General features: G+C 35.5%; 1 protein-coding gene across 1 annotated transcript; it reads right to left on the minus strand.

Moving 5' to 3' along the window:
- Positions 1-1,945: 1,945 nt before the first annotated feature.
- Positions 1,946-11,069, minus strand: LOC122072988 (cellulose synthase A catalytic subunit 2 [UDP-forming]-like). The gene is made up of 14 exons (XM_042637452.1): positions 10,351-11,069; positions 9,396-9,591; positions 9,054-9,289; positions 8,852-8,945; positions 8,560-8,746; positions 6,820-7,086; positions 6,390-6,735; positions 5,390-5,527; positions 4,840-4,965; positions 4,495-4,707; positions 4,130-4,403; positions 3,833-4,029; positions 3,355-3,705; positions 1,946-2,975 (listed from the first exon to the last, which is right to left on the minus strand). The coding sequence occupies exons 1-14, from the start codon at positions 10,438-10,440 to the stop codon at positions 2,391-2,393; spliced, it is 3,300 nt and encodes a 1,099-aa protein (XP_042493386.1). The 5' UTR covers positions 10,441-11,069; the 3' UTR covers positions 1,946-2,390.
- Positions 11,070-20,370: the final 9,301 nt, after the last annotated feature.

Below are 20,370 nucleotides of genomic sequence, written 5' to 3' on the forward strand. Positions count from 1 at the left end.
ATGAAAGACTATCTGCAGCAAGGTCCCAAAGTTTTTTTAATAAAAAACTCAAAAATTTGTAAAATTTGGAAAATATTTGCTTCTTCTTGATCTTAATTTCTAGATTTCAATGGAATCAGATCGGAATCATAATTGTTAATTTTTTTTTCAACTTATACCGGATGGATTTCGAGATGGAACAACATGGTCTGGAGTCGTCCACTAGGAGTAAGAGAAAGAAGGTTGTCTAACTGTATAGTTTGTAGTGTGTAGTATACTAGCATTTCATGTGTCTATCCCTCAACTCCCATAGTATAGGGTACGTATGTCATTTGAATGGAGGAAGAAGATAGAAAGACATAGGAAGCACTAGCATACGCTACACATCCTAACATCATTCTTAATCCTTAATACTCTCTATTGGACAAAGTTATCTTACAGCCATCTTCAAGTCTTGACATGGTTACTTCTTTTCATTTTAAACCACATTCCCTTATTTGTTTTCAGGGAAGGGTTCCCTCCAACGTGTGTGTGTGTGTAATTTTGATGATGGAAGATGTTTATGGAACCTCTCAAATAAGGTGTATTTAGAACTTCTTCTTATAGAGGGCGTGCGCAAGCGACGCCCACATGTACTTTAGGTTTTAAGCATATGTTGTGGGTGTTGGGTTTCACACAAAAGCGATAAAATCTTACGTCAAATGTGAATAGCCCAATGTGGACGCATATAAAGACTTAATCACCCTCTTTTTAAAAGCTAGTTGTTAAGGATAACTTCTATGTTAAGTTTGTCTCGAATTCTTGACCCATTTTGAAGAATGATCCGTTCCGACATATTTTGGTGACGATCCGAATGTAAAGTTTTCTGAAATCTATGATGGATGCAGAGAGGTTGGGCTAATAGGATGATTCGACCCGATTGACCAAATGGGAAGGTTTTCTTACAGTAGTGATTGAATCATCCATTGGAGACTTAGCTAGGCCATTTGACCTTATCACATGATGGAAAAGGGTAAACATAAGGAGGACAAGCATCGTTTCAGCCTTCAGATCCATCGGGGGAAGCTTGGTTTGATGGCCATTTGTGAAAAGCGTTTCGAAAGGCCAGTGCAAGCAGAGCAACCCCCCACATAGCTCAACATGAAAGGTTATCTATCATAACTTATTTTCACTGGAACCTTGAGTGTAGATACTCCCCTCTATGGATAACTTATTCACATCACCTTAATTTTAGTCAAAATTTGGATTGCCAATGCCACCTTGTATATCAAACTAGGGAGAGTTTCCCATCGTGACACTCTCTTCATCCTAGGTGATTTGATTCTATAATTAGACCCCCAAAATCACTTTTTTCAATCTAATCACAGGGTCAGATCCCATAGATTAAGAGGTTCTATCTTCACCATGGATGAAGAAAAACTCAGATCTAAAACCAGACAAAGGGCATTCGGTAACCGCCCACGGCACATTCAAAAACCAAGGTCTCGATATTTCAGACTTCTCTTATTGAACCAAACCAGTTTTGACATTAAACTCTTCAAGATTTGGCCTGTAACCAATGGGCTGATAATAGTTCCTTCAAAATTACATCAGTAATAACTCATTTTAGGCTGACACTCGTTAGAACTTCCTTCTTATGCTAGTTAAAAATTTTTACTTCTGCGCATCCAATTTTATATTGACAGAAATCAAGTAGGCCAGCTCGAATACTACAAATTATAACAAGCAAGCTTCTTTATTTTAATTTTTAGAGAGTAAAAAAATCTTATTTGATTTACCTGTCTATGTACTTGAACCTGCCAAACACTTTCATGGACCAACTATTTGATATTATCTCACTGCATTCCATTAGGATATTCAGTAAAGATCAAAACACTCAAATGTCATCAATATTAATTCACAACAATGTCATCATCAGTCCAGAAAAATACAAAATAGGAGAAGAAATGAACAAAAAAGGAAAAAATTATAAATGAATCTGGAGATTCCTTTATATTCAGCCCCTTATTGAGAAGGGAACAAATTTTAGTTCAAACATATCATCATGTGACTAGACCAATGTTCTCTTGGGCATCTATAGACAGGCACCAAGGAATCAAACATTCCCAACTCAACCCAGAAAAGTGAAGAGGGAAAATAGAAAGGACAAGTATAAAAAAGAATAAAACAAACCCCGTAAACTAAAATAATTGTCAGCCTTCAAAATCCCTTATATCTACACAGACCACCCATGGTTTTTCTCCCTACCCAGACCACCCATGGTTTTTCTCCCTACCTGGCCCTGAAGCCCTACTTATCCACACAAAATTGTCGTGGCAATGGATATCTTCACCTTTGAGGATGAACTCCTTCGGCCACTGCCAACCAGCCTTTTCATATATAATTTCAAAAGCATCTAACCATATGGCGTATCAGTCATCACAATTCAAGCCACAGACCTCTAATACAATGCCTCCTCTAGAGAGAAATGGGTTGATCCGAACCCATAACAGAGAGAAAAGTGAGGCAAGAATCATTGACCAAACCAGGATAATGGTAGGCAGTCTATCCTGTTTCCCCATTAATCCCTTGAGGAAGGGGTATAGATGGACAATGACCCAAATTGCAAAGAACAGCTTACCAAATAGTGGGCCCCAAGACTGATATCCAGTGTTTATGGCATCAGAAACCCCAACAATCACCCCAATTATGTTAATGATTAGCAATGTTGTGGGAGGGATCAACAATGATGTCCATTTGAATAGGTATAGCTCTGCGAAATCACCATCGTCGCCTCCTTTGGATGTAACAGTGAAGTTCGTGTTGACTCCAGCCAAAACCTTGAGCAAACCCTGGAAGAGAGCAAAAAGATGTGATGAGACACCACCGATGACCCAAAATTGCTCATTCCTCCACCAGTCATCTATGCTAACACCTCCCCACTGCATCTCAAGGACGCCTGTTGCTGCTATAGATAAGAAGAGGGCCATGAAGACAATGCTGGCATAGTTGCTAATCTGCACAATGAGATAATACAACTTCAAATGAGCCAAAAAATGTCATGTTAGTTGTTAGAGTGCATTACTTGTGGATTGTGTATATAGAAGAATTAACCAGAGAATGGCAAGAACAATCTTTTAGGACCACCAATTAGAAGACAAGGATACAATGACTAGAGACCAAATTCAAAGCAATCAACCCAAAATTTTAGGAGATTAGTTCAACGAACTAACTCAACATATCTGCACTAATTTTGATTGTCCATGTTATCAAGTATAATTTTGTAGAAAATAAATGACATCCAACACTCTCAAGATATTTCTAGAAAGAAACCGATCCTTAAATTGTCAAATTCCATTGGGAGACAGAAATTGAAGCACACGCAAATGAGATTACCTCCGGGATAATGAACTTCCCAGTGAGAAGGCAGACAGCTGGCAAGGTGCAATATGCAATCAAAGGAATGGATGTCCAAGGATAAACAACTGAGTTTATGTAGGAAACTCGTTCCAACCATTTCAAACCACACCCATATCCATACCAGATAGGACAGTGCCGGCTCAAGAAAATCTCTACCGATCCAAGGGCCCAACGAAGAACCTGGTGCAGACGATCCGAGAGATTGATGGGAGCAGACCCCTTAAATGCTGGCCTTTTGGGAATGCAGTACACAGAACGCCACCCATGGCAGTGCATCTTGAACCCTGTAAGGATATCCTCTGTAACAGAGCCATATATCCATCCAACCTGGTTCAAACTAGAATATTTAGGGGATGAAGCCAAACAATTTTTTTTTTTTTTTTTTTTTTAACAAGAAGGCTCATAAAGGTTCTTAATTTTCTAAATTTTACCCTGCTGTACATTAGTTACCTACCTCTTTCCCCCATTCTGCTTTATCTTCATAGCAGCAACTAATAACATGGATGGCTTCTTTTAAGAGAGATGCAGAACTGGCTCCCAGAGGAACTCCACCATCTTCTAAGAGTGTGGAAGCTATGAACACAGGGGACTGCCCGAATTTTTTCTCAAACTTTGTTTGGGACATGAGGGATGACTTTTCACTATCTATACCTGTCATGGGGACACCAGTTAGTATGGCCAATGTATAGGTCTACATAAGCAGACCAAGAACCAGCTAAAAAAGCCAATACTGTGAAATGCAACTGATTACCTTCAATCCCCTCTTCAATATTTTCAAGGGCATGTATCTGTGTTGAAGTTTCTTTGTGCTTTATTTTCTTCTTATCCTTCTTTGGCTTCATTTTCCTGTTCTTCTTCCTAGAACCACAACACAGGCAGCACCATCTAGGCCAGCAGTTGCATGTCTTTCCTGCAGGTTTCTTCTTTACAGGGGCATCATAGCCATACAGTGCCTGCCTTCTGAAAACGCATCCTGTTCCAACATAGATTGGCCCTTGGATCCCATCTAGTCCTTTCATATTGATCTGTTGTTAAAAGACGTTAGATGTTTGAAAAAGAACAAGGAGATTAAAAATGTTTTAAAAAAAGATTCCTTCAACAAAAAGTGCCACATACATCAAAGAATACGACATTCCGATTCGAATATCTGTCATGACGATCAATCCCATCAAACCGTTGAGGAAACTGTACATAGCATACTTTCTTTCCTGATGTCGGATCCATCATGAAGCACATGGCTTCTCTAAGTGCCTTGCAGTTGTTTATATAGTGATCACAGTCGACATTTAGAAGATAGGGTGCATTGGAAATGATTGCCGAGACCCTCACCTTCAATAAACAACCAACATTATAATGAAAATTGAGCAAAGTCTTGACTACTAATTTATTAATTAGATATAGAATGGGGTAAAAAAGATCTGATGACAGTGCAAACTGAAGAAAAAAATATTTGGGCTTTACCAGAGCATTCATGGCCCCAGCTTTTTTGTGGTGATCAAATCCCGGTCGCTTCTCTCGAGAAACATAAACCAGACGCGGCAATTCATTTCCTTCAACATCACGAAGTCCATTTTGTCCAAGAAATACCTGTTGCACAAGTCATATATTAGAGAAACCAAAGGAACCAGTACCGATGACAGATCCCAACTGTATTATCATTTTTCAGTCTTTAAATGCATTTTAGATTTAAGCTAAATCTTGCATAGGCAGACATTTTAAAGATGCCACATTTTGCGCCATAAATGCACTACAAGGACAGAAATCTATTCATTATATTTTTTATATTTTCAATATATTGAGTCCCCCCCCCCCCCCTTTTTCCATGCACCAAAAGCATGACAAAAGGATACTAAGCCAAACAACATTCACATGAAGAACACCTTCAAGGTTAAACTATGGTATTGTAATTTGTAACACATAAACAACCAACTAAAAAGGCCTAATATTAATAGCTCTCCTGCAATTAATGGTGTACTCTGATCATGCAATTGTAGAAAGAATAGCTCCTCACCTGGATCATTCCTGGATGATCCCGTACATTGTTCCCTGGCCATGGTGTTCCATCCTGCATTGTCCAACCCTCCTCGGGGACCTTCTGTGCCATGGAAACCAACCCATTTATCCGAACCTTGAATTCTTCATATTCCCTCTGTATCCACAAAATGATGCATTAGATAACAATGATGGCAATCTTAAGACTAGATAACTTGAGCATAATATAAGGAACAGGATAATCAGACAGCATATACCATTTATCAGTATTATAAGATCCGATGCACCAAGTCCCAGTCAACTATTTCATCAGGGAAAGAAAAAAGGTCTTCACTGATTTGTCTCCCAAAAAAACAAAAATTTAAGGTGCAAACACATAGAGGCGGCAATGGAAGGGGCTAGGTTGGCTTGCGTCAGACCAGGTATGGTATGGGTTGACATGCTAGTCACTGGAGAATAATCCTCAACTCAGACATGAACCTAGCTGAACCAGTTCGCGAATGTTTAGTTCTAACCCAACCAGTATTTAACATTTGTTTAAGTCCAACACAAGCTGAAATCTCACAAGGTAATCGTTCAGGTAAGAATTTACCTTATTTACGAAACCAAGGTATTGCTTGGAAAGTTTATTAAGGAAAAAAAAAAAAATTTCTTGATTTAGCGCTTCAGTCAAGTATATATGTAACTGCTATGTTGGTACAGTTCCATATGTCAAGATTATATATATAAAGCTAAATGTGTAAGCACATCATGTATGATTATGACCCACTCAATCCTCAATGCAGACCTAATTAATCCTAAACTGGGCTGATGAAAGTCAAGTTGACCCATGTGCCAGAACTGACAAGCAGATTTTGAGATGTCAAATAATTCCAACCTCTAGAAATGAATGTTTATAAATGAATCTTTAAGAGGGAGGGCCATAGAATAAAAAAAATAATTAATTTTCCATTTTATTTATTTACCAAGAAACTGAAACAGGTCTTTTAAGACGACCAGAAACTATATATGAACCAAACCTTCATTGCACGCCGTTCCCTCACAAAGGAAGGATGGACTTTGTCTTTCAGATAATCAATCTTCTGAGAGAAATACCATTCTGGTGCACGTGGCTCGATGTTAAATTTTTTGCTGAACGGGACCCACTTCCTTGCAAACTCAGATGTCTCAGAAAGCGCTTCAAAAGTAAGCATGGCAGCACCATCATCAGAGACATAGCATGCAACTTTATCAACTGGGTAATCCACAGCAAGGATGGATAGAACGGTATTTGCAGTGATAAGTGGAGGTTCTTTCATAGGATCAACCGTACTAACAAATATGTCAACAGGGGCTAACTCAGAAGGCTTCCCTTCTTTCTCATATCTGGGAACAGATTTTAAGGTGATGTTAGATTACATAAACCCAGAGAGATGGAATAGATGCAAAAAGATCAGCAGGTCCTACTACCTCAGTGACAACCGATCAAGGTATGTCTCTCGTTCAATTGGTAACCATTTGGGGAACTGATCTAAAATCCACGATAGTGCAAACCATATTTCACAAATAACTGATGTCAGCCACAAACCATATGCATCAGAGACCGGGTGGAGAAGTCTATAATGGAAAAAGAATCCAAGAATCACAAGCCGGAGTATTACTATCAATCTGTAAGGACTGATCATGCTGGAAGGAATTGGTAACTTCCTTGATAGAGGCTGTCTTCCTTCATCCATTCTGAAATACAAATTTTGGCATTAAAAGAAATAGTTTAGAGTAGACAAATAAGGAACCTATAATAAATTCCTCATACTGAAATTAACTAATCAAACCTTTGTAATGCCTGTACGGTTATACTTAGACTAACAGGAAAATAAATAATAAAAACGACACAGAAGTAAATATGTTTCATAGACTTGTGGGCTGGAAAGAGGCCTTTACAACCTGTTAATAAATATCTACACTAGCAAAAAGTATGAGCAAAATGTCAACACTGATCAATGTATAGTGAACACGACTACAAGAGAGAAGACTGGTGATATATAAAGAAATCTTCCACAGATAACAACCTTGATACCTTGACTAGAGGATTCTAACGTTTTTCACACATCAATGTAAGAAGGCATCACAAAGATCACTCTCTCCTCTAGGATACTTAAAGCAGATTGTTTTTATTCCACAGAGGATTCTAAATGAGACACTATCAATGAACAGCTCTACCTTTCTGACAATCATAATTTCTTCTTAGCTCTCTTCCTCTCTGCTTTACACCATTCCTCCCCTTGTAACTAGTGGCAAGTATTATTATACAAGATGAGCACAAAAAAGAGCTTTCTGCACTTACTGGAATTCCTTTCTTATCACTTATCAGTACTGTCTATTATCACTTATCAGTAATGTCTATATCAGGTCCGCCGCTAGAAAACTTTGCTCATGCACATTTAAATGTTAATACTGAAGTGTGCCTTTGCACACACTCAAACATTTGGGAAATCATTTTTCTTCCTTGTCTTGCATTATTTCAAAGTAAATAACTGGCACTTTCATGCAAGTACTCTGAAATTGGCCAAACTTTGAGCTTTATGCCCTCTGTTCTATCTTCTATAGGCTTCCCAGTGAAGTTCACGTGTCCAGGCAACCAAGATTTACCAAGACACACACAAACAAAGTTGAGACTGCCACAGGGAAAGGAACACTTCAATATTTCAAATGGATGGAATATTTTCTTTTCAATATTATTAGATCTGTTGTGTACTTTATATAATGTGTGCCACTTTCTAGGATCTCCCACTTTTTGGAAAAGATGTTCCTTCTGTATTCATTACTTGATATTTTTAATGAATTCATCAAACAAATAGTGGCAGAATCTCCTGCATCAATGATTTGCAATGGATGATCACAGTTTTTATTCAATTGTTCAAATCCAAATTAAATTTAAAAAAAAAAAAAAAAAAAAAAAGACAATGCCGAAAAAGAAGTTAATGAACTACCAACTAAACAAAAGAGGGAAAAAAATCCCAGCATAGTACTGTAGCACTTAAATTACTTGCAGACAAGTTAGACGCACAGAAAATTTTAGACCCTCTAGAAAGTCAGTTTGCATGAAATGTTGAATTATACTAATATGAGACGAGAAAAAAAAAAACACTAATCTCCACCAAAACATGTTTCAGAGAAAGGAAGAGAAGAGAACACTGAACAGATTCTTACTTGGGCAAATCAGGATCATCCAGATCATCCCCATCATAATTTCCATTACCATTTTCTCCTTGATGCTTAACCACCTGCAATCTTTCATTCTGCCTTTTCTTCCACTCCTCCATACGTTCCTTCCATGCAACACTCCCATACCCATATACTGCCAAGTCCTTCTTAGGATCCATTGGTCTAGGTTGCACTGCATCAGGGACAGAAATGGGAAATAAATTATTCTAAAACCAAAATAGTAAGTGAAGGATGGGCCAGAAGTACAAGACGTAACCAACAAATCTAGAGAACTTACGAGAATCAGTAAATGGCATTGGATGTACTCGTTTTCCACGACTCATAAACGGTGGTATTATAAGAGCATGTTGATCAGAAGAAATTCCAGCATCCTTAAATTAGAGAGAAAAAAAATATTTGAGACGGGAAAGAAAAAGATTGAAAAAGCAACAAAAAAGAAGAAGTTAGGAAGTCTATCAAACTCTGTTCAATCAAACAACCTCTTGGCCATAGGTCAGGAGAGGGATTTCAGGATTATGGGAGGAAGAATCCATATTTGAAGGGACAGAGACCCAAGATGCATCAGCCTGAGAACCACGGCCAACATTAAGGCGAGCAGAGAGAGCTGCCTCTGCCATATGCTGTGCATCGCTCCAGTTATTACTCCCAAAGTCAAATTCGTTATCCAAATCATCAACATCCTCCTCTTCCTCATCGCCTTCAACTCTGGGGCTACCTGCAAAATGCACCACGTGGCTGAGTACTTTCTACAGGTATCAGCGTAAGAATGTACGATGCTGGAGAAGATGGAAGAATGGAACAAAAAAGTATAAAAGCCTCACCTTTGATGCGCTTGTATCTGGTTTTGCATTGAGGGCAAGCTTGAGTGCCCTCTCTTCTCTCGTACTCGTAGCAAGGCCTACAGATTGGGAAAGCACATTCATTACAGGCGACAAAGGGCTCTCCATCTACTGTAATCTCAATTTCATCCCCACAAATCTGGCAAATCTGCCCACTTAATTCTTTTACAGACTTCACCTACAACAACCAAGAAACCAAGGGTAAATTTCCCATTAGCTTCAAATCAGAACATTGGATGAACAACCAAAATATTATAAACAAAACCAGATGAAATTTACTCAATCCATGAGACAGTATGCTTCCAAATCCCACCAGAATTACAAGGAAACTGAAAAATACATTAGGGAAATTGGAGGGGGGGAGGGGGAACAGATGCACTCTACCTAGTAGCTACTAGCTGAGTTTTACAAAAAAGAAAAGGAAACGGGTGCTCAGTTCAGTAAGGTACACTCTACCTAGCGAACTAATTCTCAGGAGAGGGTTGCAATAACAAATGAGGGAGACGGGGGAAATTCATTATCAGTCTTAGGAACAACCAAAGCAGGAACAAGCATGCACTGAAACAGGGATTAAAAGGGTGGGAAAAAAACTCATGCCGACATTAGAAAACAGAACCCACAGAAAAGAAAAAGGGGAGTGGGGGTGGAAGGGAACAAAATCTGCGACTAGATCTTCAAATCGAACACCAAGAACCAGCAGCAATGCCTCAGAAACGGGACCTCGCTCTCTATAGCTCAAATGAGAAACAATCACTTACCCAAAAAAAAATGAGAAATAATATAGAGAGGTTTTCCAGAGAAATTGCTGGTGGCTTTGTCACTGAAACTAGATTGCCGAAACACAAAAATGGGCAACTGGGTGTCCCAAAAATCAAAACACAGACACAATGAACCCAAAAAACAAAGTAAAAGCAAAGATTTTTACGATGGGTCTTACCCGTGCAATATCTTCCGCATTGATGACGACGAACTCATTTCTATTGTGAGAACCGGCAACAAGCCTGCCTCCCGTATCCAAGCCACCCATCTCACCCACTCAACACTGTAAAACTCTTGAACACCGGAAAAAATAAATCAAACCCAACAAAATGGATCTCTACAACTGCTTCATTTCATCTCTCATGCCCACAAAAGAACCTCCTTTTTCCTTTTCCCTTTCTCTTTCTCTTTCTCCTTTCTCCTTGACTCCTCTCCCCCTACCACTCTGTGATACCTGCTTCTCCAGAGTCTAGCCCAGACTCTTTAAGCTTCAACTCTTATGCACCCATCACCAGAAATCCCAATCTCACATGAAAAAAAAATAATAATAAAATAATATAAAACCCAACTCAGAGAAGGAAGGATAAATAAAAAAACCAGAGACCCCGAATAAAATAAGAATAAAATAAAATCGCAAACAAAGAGGTTCTCCGTCCCGTCTTTATTCCTTCAGGGACCCGTTTTTCTCACAATTGGCAATTGGGTCTCTCTCTCAGTGAATGAGGCTGATGTGATGTCGACCCGTCGGTCGCTGGCGAAGAGCAATTGCAGAGACACTTGCAAGTTCAAGCAAGACGGATGGATCAACAGAAACAGAGGAGGCAGAAGGCAATATTGGACATAGAGAATTCCAACAGCGTTGAGAGTTTCAAAACGTATAAGAGTATAGAAGAGAGAAATCGAGGGGATCTATTGATCAATTAATGGTTTTTCCCAGCAAGGGCCCAGGTGATGGGGATGTGGGGCCCAGGCCGTCCCCTCCACCGCAGCTGGTGGTCCTGTCTCGACTTTGGTTGGTAATGGTGGTGGTGATGCTGGAGGAGGAGGAGAGAGAGAGAGAGAGAGAGAGAGAAGAGAGAGAAGGTTATTTTGGTAATTGAGTAGTACTAGTTTTCTCTTCTGTTTGCTCCTTTTTCTGTGGATCTTTCCTCATGTGCTGTCTTCTCACGGGTTTTGGTGTCTCTGTGTCGTAGAAGCGAAAGAGATGGGTCAGGTAAAAACGAAAGAAAAAGTTGAACTGAATTAAGAGGATGATGGGGTAAAATGGGTAATAGAAATAATGATGAGGATAAAATGGGAAATAAAAGGAGTCCCCCAGTATGGGTTACCGCTAAAACCGCGTGCTGAGTTGGAATCTTTTTGTCTTTTGTGATACCAAAACTTTACTTTTTTTCCAATTTTCTCGTGACTTCGATGGGATTTTGGACTTTAACCACAGGGAATATACCGATGGTTTTGAGCCTTTTGAGGTATGAGGTATCGGCCGGATCGGATCGGGATCCGATCTGTTTGCGATTTCATAAGACGGTTTTGTCCTCAAAGGTACCGATTTCTGAGTATAATTTGACAAGTATATTCTTTGGCTGTCACATTTCTGTATCGTGCACCGGTTTGAGATTGGTCAGCTATCAGGATCAGTGGGTGCTGATACAGCCGAGGCCGATGCAAGACCAATCCCTCCAACCATAATAAATATACCGCTATATATGGTATTTAGTTAGTTACTTTGAAAATTTTCAATCTCAAATTCAACCATTTATGTTTATTGGATGTCATTTTTCTCGTATATATCCATGCACATATCCTATTATTGTCGTCAATTAGGTTTTACCATTTGGCATACTTCGCTTAGACTGACAACTAGACATGTAAATTTAACTGCTCAGACTGACATTTATGTTTATCTGATGTCATTTTTCCTGTGTATATCCATGCACATATCCCATTATTGTCGTCAATTATGTTTTACCACTTGGCATATTTCGCTTATACTGACAACTTGACATGTAAATTGAACCGCTCAGACTGACAACTTGACATGTAAATTGAAAACTTTGAATTAGGATCATCTCCAGCGCGAAGTTGGTAGAGAGATACTAAATTAGAGACATAATGGGATCTATATATCCACAAATTTTCGGATTAAGATCCTCTCCAACATAAGATGGTGGATGTGTGTGTGTGTGTGTGGAGGAGATTCAATTCCCAATTTTTCAGCACCATCAAAATTAGCATGTAACAGAAATAGTGCCATTATTTAAGTCTTACTTGTAACAAGTGTGGTTACAACTAGAAACTTCCTTATATAAATGCATGCATGTGAAATTAGTTAAGAGACCACTTTCAAAGTGAAAACACTTGTAGCTTGTGTCCACACATATTTTCAAGTCATTTTCCTTATAAATTTTATTAATAACAAGTAGGTAAATCAAAAATTTTTTTTTTTTTTCTAATGAAGAACCCCTTAAATCTGTATGATTTTATCTATCAAACCTAAGGGTAAAGCTTAGTTACATGTAGTCACACCTAACCTATGTATCATATTAGTCATGAGGAAACTCGAACTAGAGATGTATGTTAACACACAACATCTTTAAACCAGTAGAGCTACCTCCGGGGTCAAGGTAAATCAATGTACAACTTTATACATAATTTAGTGGATTGTCTCTTAGCTTAGATAGAAAAGGCACAATTGTTAGACTTTGATCACTTTTTTAAGCCTTGAGATTTAAGTTACATGAATTTTTAGTTTTTTTTTTTTTTTTTAATAACAATTTTTAAGAACTTAGGTTTATTCAGTTCTCCATCACAACTAAAACAGTTAATTAGAAGATAAATATTTACCCAAAAAAATAATAATAATAATTAAATGACTTCCATACCTACCATATCATACATAAGTTGGTGGGTATGTCTCTTACCATAAATGAAAAAAGCACAATTGTCTATTTTGATCACTCGTGTAAGCCTTGAGATTTAAGCTACATGAGATTTTCAAGAACTTTGATTTCTTTTCATCCGGAGCTTAGGTTTGTGGATCACATCATACTAAGACAATTAATTAGATGGTAAATGATTGCCTAGATACCTAGTGGTGCAAAAGGCAATTCTTTACTTATGATCATTGTTCTCTTGATTTTATTTTTTGAATCCTCTATTGGTTGTTATGTATATGATATTTTGTGCAAACACACACAAATAACATTTTTGAGTCATAAAAGAAAATTGGTTTGTATAAAACCATTAGGTCTATTTGTACAAACATACTTAAAAAAGCAACTCTAGATCAATAGTTGCTTTCACTTAAGTCATCACGAAATCCTAAATTATGGAAGTTGCTAACAAATAAGAAATTGAACATCACTTACACTTCCATGAATAAATAAAGAGAAACATTAGTATTGATTTAAATCTTTACAATATATTTACCAAAAAAATTCTTAATAATATATTTGTTTAGATTAAAATTTGTCACTATGTTTGTTGACATTTGATTTTTGTAATCTTATATCATTTTTACCGTGCAAAAACTCTAATAAGGCTAAAATCTTGCGGACAAGAATAGCATCATGATTGATACTTATTTATATATCATAATTTCAGCCTAATTGAAATTAGTCATATAGCAAAACAAACCATTAAAAATATTAGGACCACAAAGAGGTGCATGGAAAAATATTGAATTTGATGTTGAAATCTAAATTATGTGTTGATAATCTTTAACAATTCCCTCAATATACAATAGACAGTTTTTGGCACATCACCTTTTCACAGGGAGAATGAAATCAATAATGCAATTTATTTGTCCCAAGTTTGAGTTTGATGAAAACAATATTTTTCTTATTTTCAAATAGCCTTATGATTTTTTAATAGACTTTTTTTTTTTCTCTTTAAGTAGAATACAAGTTTTCTTCAAGTGAGAGTAAAAATAATTATTTCACATGAATCATAAAATATGATAATGACAATAGAGGCATCTTTGAAATGGGTTTGCTAATAATCTATTTAAAAAAAAAAAAGGATTTTCTCTTTTGTTAAAATATAATGGAAAATGATCTCGTGGAGTTAAGACTTAATGGTCCTATCCGTACATGGTAACATGGGATTATAGGTACCAAAAACTCTACAAAATAATATTAATAAATGATTTTTTATAAACAAGATTGTGTGACCATGATTTTAGGATTTGATATCGAATAGTCAACTTGTAGTCTAATACCAAGATTTTTCCAAAAAAAAATCCAATACCAAAATGAATTGACTAACATAGTATAAAATTATAAATATGGCTTTTAAATGTAAAATAGTATTTCAGTCTAAAATCAGACTGAAAAATAGTATTTTGATTTAAAATACTACCAATGTGATTTAATATAATCAATATATATCAGTATATCAACAGTGAACCGAAACTAAATCCATGTGTGTGCCTCACATATATCAAATATTTGTGAGGTTAGTATCTTCATTTTGAAGTTATTAATTAATTTTTAAGGGTTTTTTTTTTTTTTTAAATCTTACTTAGACTAAGTAGTTACCAGTCAACCTAAACTCTCATTATTTTTGGGCTTGCAGTGGACCATAGATCTTGTGATAGTAACACGTGGCAATATGCCATTTGGGAGATGGTGACACTGTGACAGTCCCAAGGGGTTAGAGACATTGGAACGGGGCAGATGCTAACGCCCATGTGCGTTATTCTAAGAAAGGGTAACGGTCAGTTGAAAAACTACTCTAATTTCTCCAATTTAAAAAATCTGGTCAAAAAATATTAAATTAAAGTGCATTAAATAGCTCATAATAAAAGCCCACAGGTTATTATAATCAGATCGTACACTTATTGATATAAATCCGATATTACATTTATTGACCTAGATTTTAGTGTAATTGATGATAAATCATGACCATTAGTAGCAGAGGTTGTGAATGCATTGATTTTTTTTATTATAATTTTTGTAAATTTTATTTTTTTGAGTAAAAAAAGAGACATATATTAGAAAGAGAAACAAAACGAGAGAAAAAGATCACTAAAGAGTCTAAATACAAAGAATAGAATAAAGCAGAAGGAGGGTCATTATCCCAAATGGTAACAAGGCGATTTCGACAACCAAACAAAGCTAACTGATCGGCAACTGTATTGCCTTGCCTCATGGTGTGTGTAAACATCACTGATTCAAAGCTAGAGCAAAGATGATGACAATCTTTAATAATAGACTATGTTGTTATATACAATATTTATTTGAATTAGACTATGAGATTTGATCGGTGGGTAATCTAGATTGCAAGTTTTGTATCTAATGATCAAAATAATGAATAGTGAATAAGAGGACGCAAGCTTAGAACTTATGTGCTTGGCTGACTAAGTATGAGTTTGCTCTAACAACTGAGACTTTTTATTTTTTGGGCACCGATCTGAACTTTAGTAATTAAGTCTCATTTGAATTGGTTTTCAGCCTCTTTATATTGCCTCATGACAATGGTACATAAATTGTGCTTTTTGAAAAAAAAATAAAAAATAACAAACTCTTGTGATAAATAATAATTCACATTAAAAAAAAAAACTGTTTGCTTTTAAGAAATGTTACGGTTGTTGTTTGTTCATATAACTTAATTGCTCATAAATCTTTGCCCATGTGGTTGACTTCCTATTCTGTCAATGAAGGATATTCCAAATATGGATGAAGAGAGAATCTCTTAATCCATTAGGATTTGACCCTATGATTCGATCGATGAAAGGTATTTTCAAACTTCGACAATAATGGACAAGTATAAAATAACTAGACTTACTGGCTCCCGCGTCCTCATCCTTGTCCTTGTCCTCATTATCGTGTAATGTAGTTAAAGAATAGATAAATAAATGATGGTAAAACATGGAAAACAAGATAAAAATTATAATCCCAACCAACCTCATCTTTCCCTCAAAATCCAATTCCACTCAAGGATTTAGGGGACGGTATTGGTATCAGTATAGGTCTTTGTCGATTCTAGTGGGTATCGATCGATTTTACCCCTTTTTTTTTTAATATTTTACCCTTGAAACAATAGGAATAATTGATCCAAATTGATCAGGGATTGGAGATCAGTGTCAATTGATACCAATTCGACACGACCAATCCCTAACCGATATTTGAAACCATCATCCTACAAAAATAGATGAGATTTTGTGAATTATGAATAATAGGATAAGATAAATAACTTCCCAGATAAGTAGACATGAATTATTCATGAATGTTTGTCTATTCAATTTTTCATCCTAACGAATCAAACAAATGTATTTTTGATAAACATTGTTATCTTTCATCTCTTCTCTCACACATACTTCAAATCGCATAGCAATTTAAGTGGTAACCTTCTTATCCATGTGTTAGATTTTTGTAATCGATGCATTCCCACGTGACTAAGCAAAAATTGATTTTTATTTTTTATTTTTTTAAGGTAGGACCTTTTGAAAGGGTGTGAGCTTGCCGCAACCAAAGCATTCCTGCCTATGTCATAATTGGATATTGCTGAGGTCACATTGACATGATTCTTTTACACTATATTTTCAAAATCTTAGCATTTTTATTAGTATTTTAATCATTATAAATTTCTAGGCATTGCATGTATGAAGAGTTCCACATATAATCTTAACGTCAAAATTAGTGGTCTTTTTCAACTCTATATTGTATTATTTATAGTGTTTTTTTTTTTAATTTTTTTTTAATTTTTTTTAATTTTTTTTAATTTTTTTTGTTCTTCAAATTGTCAAATGTAATTGATTTATTAGATATTTTGTAAAATCAAGTATCATTGAACAATACTAGATGATGCACATAGTTGGTATAACTCAAATTGATTTCCAATTGATAAATAGAATCAATTTCACTTTCCTAATTAATTAATTTAGTTGAAGTAAGTTTAATATGTAAGTCACCATCCATGGTGTTAAAAAGAAAAAAGAAGTCAACTTTCAATTCATTGAGTGTGAAATTTTGTCCCTTCTCTATTTCTCGTGTGTGTGGATTTTGAAATTTAATACATGGTAATTTTCAATGACGTGCAACTAAATGGACTTGAAATTTAACACGTGGCAATTTTGAATTATCCGCATAGAATTGAGCAGTCCTATCAAGGTACCCTTAAAATTTTTTTCTAGAATATCACTTAGGAGTTGAGATGTTGATGTAGTACCTTCATATTGATGATCTAAGTCATGTGGCTGCAAGGGAAGTGAAGTTGGACCCTGAAAGGACTATAAAGTAGTTGAGAATCTATAACATAAAATCAATGAAAAAATTCCTCGACATTTATGGATTCATCCATCATGATGTAATTTTATGATTGGACTCATGGATAGGTGATTTTGATCACTATTAATTTTTGCCCCCTATTTTACCAGCATTGATTTTGATTATTATTTTTTTAATCTAAACTGTGTTATTGTATATAATATTTATTTGATTAGACTATGAAATTTAATAGGTGGGTAATCTAGATCATGTATTTTGTATTTAATGATCGGAATAAGAAATAGTGAACAGATTAATTTTTCATGCGATAGAATACATGTCTTATGATATTTGACAAAATAATCGGTGATAGATCACAAGCTTGAAACTTATGTACTTCACCAGGTTGTGTGGAAGGCTTTGCTAGGCTAACTAAGTATTGGGAATAAAACTTTTTTTTTTTATTTTTTTTCATATCTTTGCTAACAATTGAAAACTTTTTTTTTGGGGCACCGTTCTAAACTCTAGTAATTAAGTCTCATTTGAACTGGTTTTCGGCCTCTTTATTTTGCCTCATGACACTGGTACATGAATTGCGCCTTTTGGAACAATAACAAACTCTTGTGATAAATAATAATTCACATTAAAAATAAAAATTCCACTGCTTTTTGTAAGAAATTTTATGTTCATTGCTTGTTCGTATGATTCAATTGGTCATAAATCTTTGCCCATATGGTTTGACCTTTTATTCCATCGATGAAGGATATTCCAAATATGGATGAAGAGAGCATTTCATAATCCATTAGTATTTGACCCCTATGATTTGATCGATGAAAGGTATTTTGAAACTTCGACAATAATGGACAAGTATTAATAATTAGACTGACTGGCTCCCGCATCCTCGTCGTCATCGTGTATTGTAGTCAAACAATAGAAAAAATGAATGATGGTAAAACATGGAAAACAAGATAAAAATTATAATCCCCACATACCTCATCTTACCTTTCAAAATCCAATCCTACTAGAATAGGTGAGATTTTGTGAATTATGAGTGATAGGATGAAATGACTTACCAAGTAAGTAGACATGAATTATTCATGAATGTTTATCTGTTCAATTTGAAAGGATGTGAGCCTGCCGCAACCAAAGCATTCCTGACTATGTCATAATTGTTTCATAAAAAAAAAAACTATGTTAGAATTGGATCTTGCTGAGGTCACATTGGCATGATTCTTTTACACTACATTTTCATGATCCTAGAATTTTAATCATTATAAATTTCTAGGCGTTGCATACTTGTATCTATGAATAGTTCCACATATAATCTTAATGTCAAATTTAGTAGTCTTTTTCAACTCTATGGTCTATCATTTATAGTGTTTTTTTTTTTTTTTGCTTTCTTATTCTTCAAATTGTCAAATGCAATTGGTTTTTTAAATATTTTTCAAAATATTATATCTATTATTCTATTAATTTAAATTGAATTAAAAATTAATACATGATTAAATAATGACATAGATAATATATTATTTTAACCAAGTGCAGTGTTATCAATTCGGCCGAACCAAATTTTTCCGAATTTTATCAAAAATTCTGACCGAATCCGAATTAAAAATAAAATTCGATAAAATTCGCTATTTTTTCAAAAGTGAATATAAAACGCGAATAATTCGGATTGAATCCGAATTAAACCGAATTATTCGGTCCACTTAAACAGTATTTAAAAAAAAAAAAACCCAATAAGCGTTTTTTGACCGAATCCTTAAATTAATCAACCGAATTATTCTGAATAATTCTCCGCCCAAATAATTTTCAAATCTGAATTTACTAACTATGACCAAGTGTCAACGAACAATACCAGATGGTGCATATAAGTTGGTATAGCTGAACGGATTTCCCATTGAGAAATTAGAATCAGTTTCATTTTTCGTAATTTATTTAGTTGAAGTCACTGTAATATGTAAGTCACATCCAATGATGTTAACACAACTTGAGGGTGAAATTTTGTCTCTTCTCTATTATTCGTGTGTGTGTGTGGATTTTGAAAATTAACACGTGGCAGACAACTGCATGGATTTGAAATTTAACACTTGTTAGTTGAGATGTTGATATACTACCATCCTCATATTGATGATCCAGGTCCTTTGGGTGCAAGGAAAGCTAAGTTTGACACTAAAAGAAATATAAAGTACTTGAGAATCTACAACATAAAATTAAGGAGAAAATTTTAATATTCATTCATCATGATGTGATCTTATGATTTGTCTCAGGGATGACTTTGATCATCATTTTCTTCCGCCTCCTATTGTATGAAATTAAAAACACATTTTCCTAATCCAATGGAAAGGCGAAATGTCATGGTTTAAATAGTACTCTCTTCACTGTTGGTGAAGGGAAATTTGGTCCCAAGATTAATACTTCTAGAACTAACCATAGAATAAGCAAGATTTTTCTTTCGCCAGGGTGAAAGGTTCACCATGAACCTACAAATCTTAGGTTATCAGATTTCTCTTATATGTTAGAGATCCAAAATGCCATTCTACTATTCCTGGAAACCCATCCTTTCTTTATATATATATATATATATATATATTTATTTATTTATTTATTTGTGCAAGACCCACATTGAAGGCTGGGGCCAAAGTAATAAAAGGAACCGTAAGAGTAGTAATCATAAAGAAGAAGCGCTTTGATTCCAAATTTCCACCAAGCAGTGGAGTGGCCAAACTCAAAAGGGAGGGATCTTATAACCATAGTACAATTGAAAGAGGAACAACATGAGTTCTAAGCAACAATTAAACTATTAAGCAGTCTTTAATCCACTCGTAAACTGCAAGTATGAACAAGCAAGGAGAGAAGTGTCACCCGAAGGAGCCATTTTAAGAGGACATTGAACCAATCCATTCCTTTTGTTAAATTCTTCTATATATGTTCCTATAAGTAGGAATTGGTGTAACAATAATATTAAAGTATCAAACGCAAAAGCTTAT

The sequence above is a fragment of the Macadamia integrifolia genome, chromosome 3, assembly GCF_013358625.1.
Source record: "Macadamia integrifolia cultivar HAES 741 chromosome 3, SCU_Mint_v3, whole genome shotgun sequence".
In the NCBI taxonomy this organism is placed as follows: Eukaryota; Viridiplantae; Streptophyta; class Magnoliopsida; order Proteales; family Proteaceae; genus Macadamia; species Macadamia integrifolia.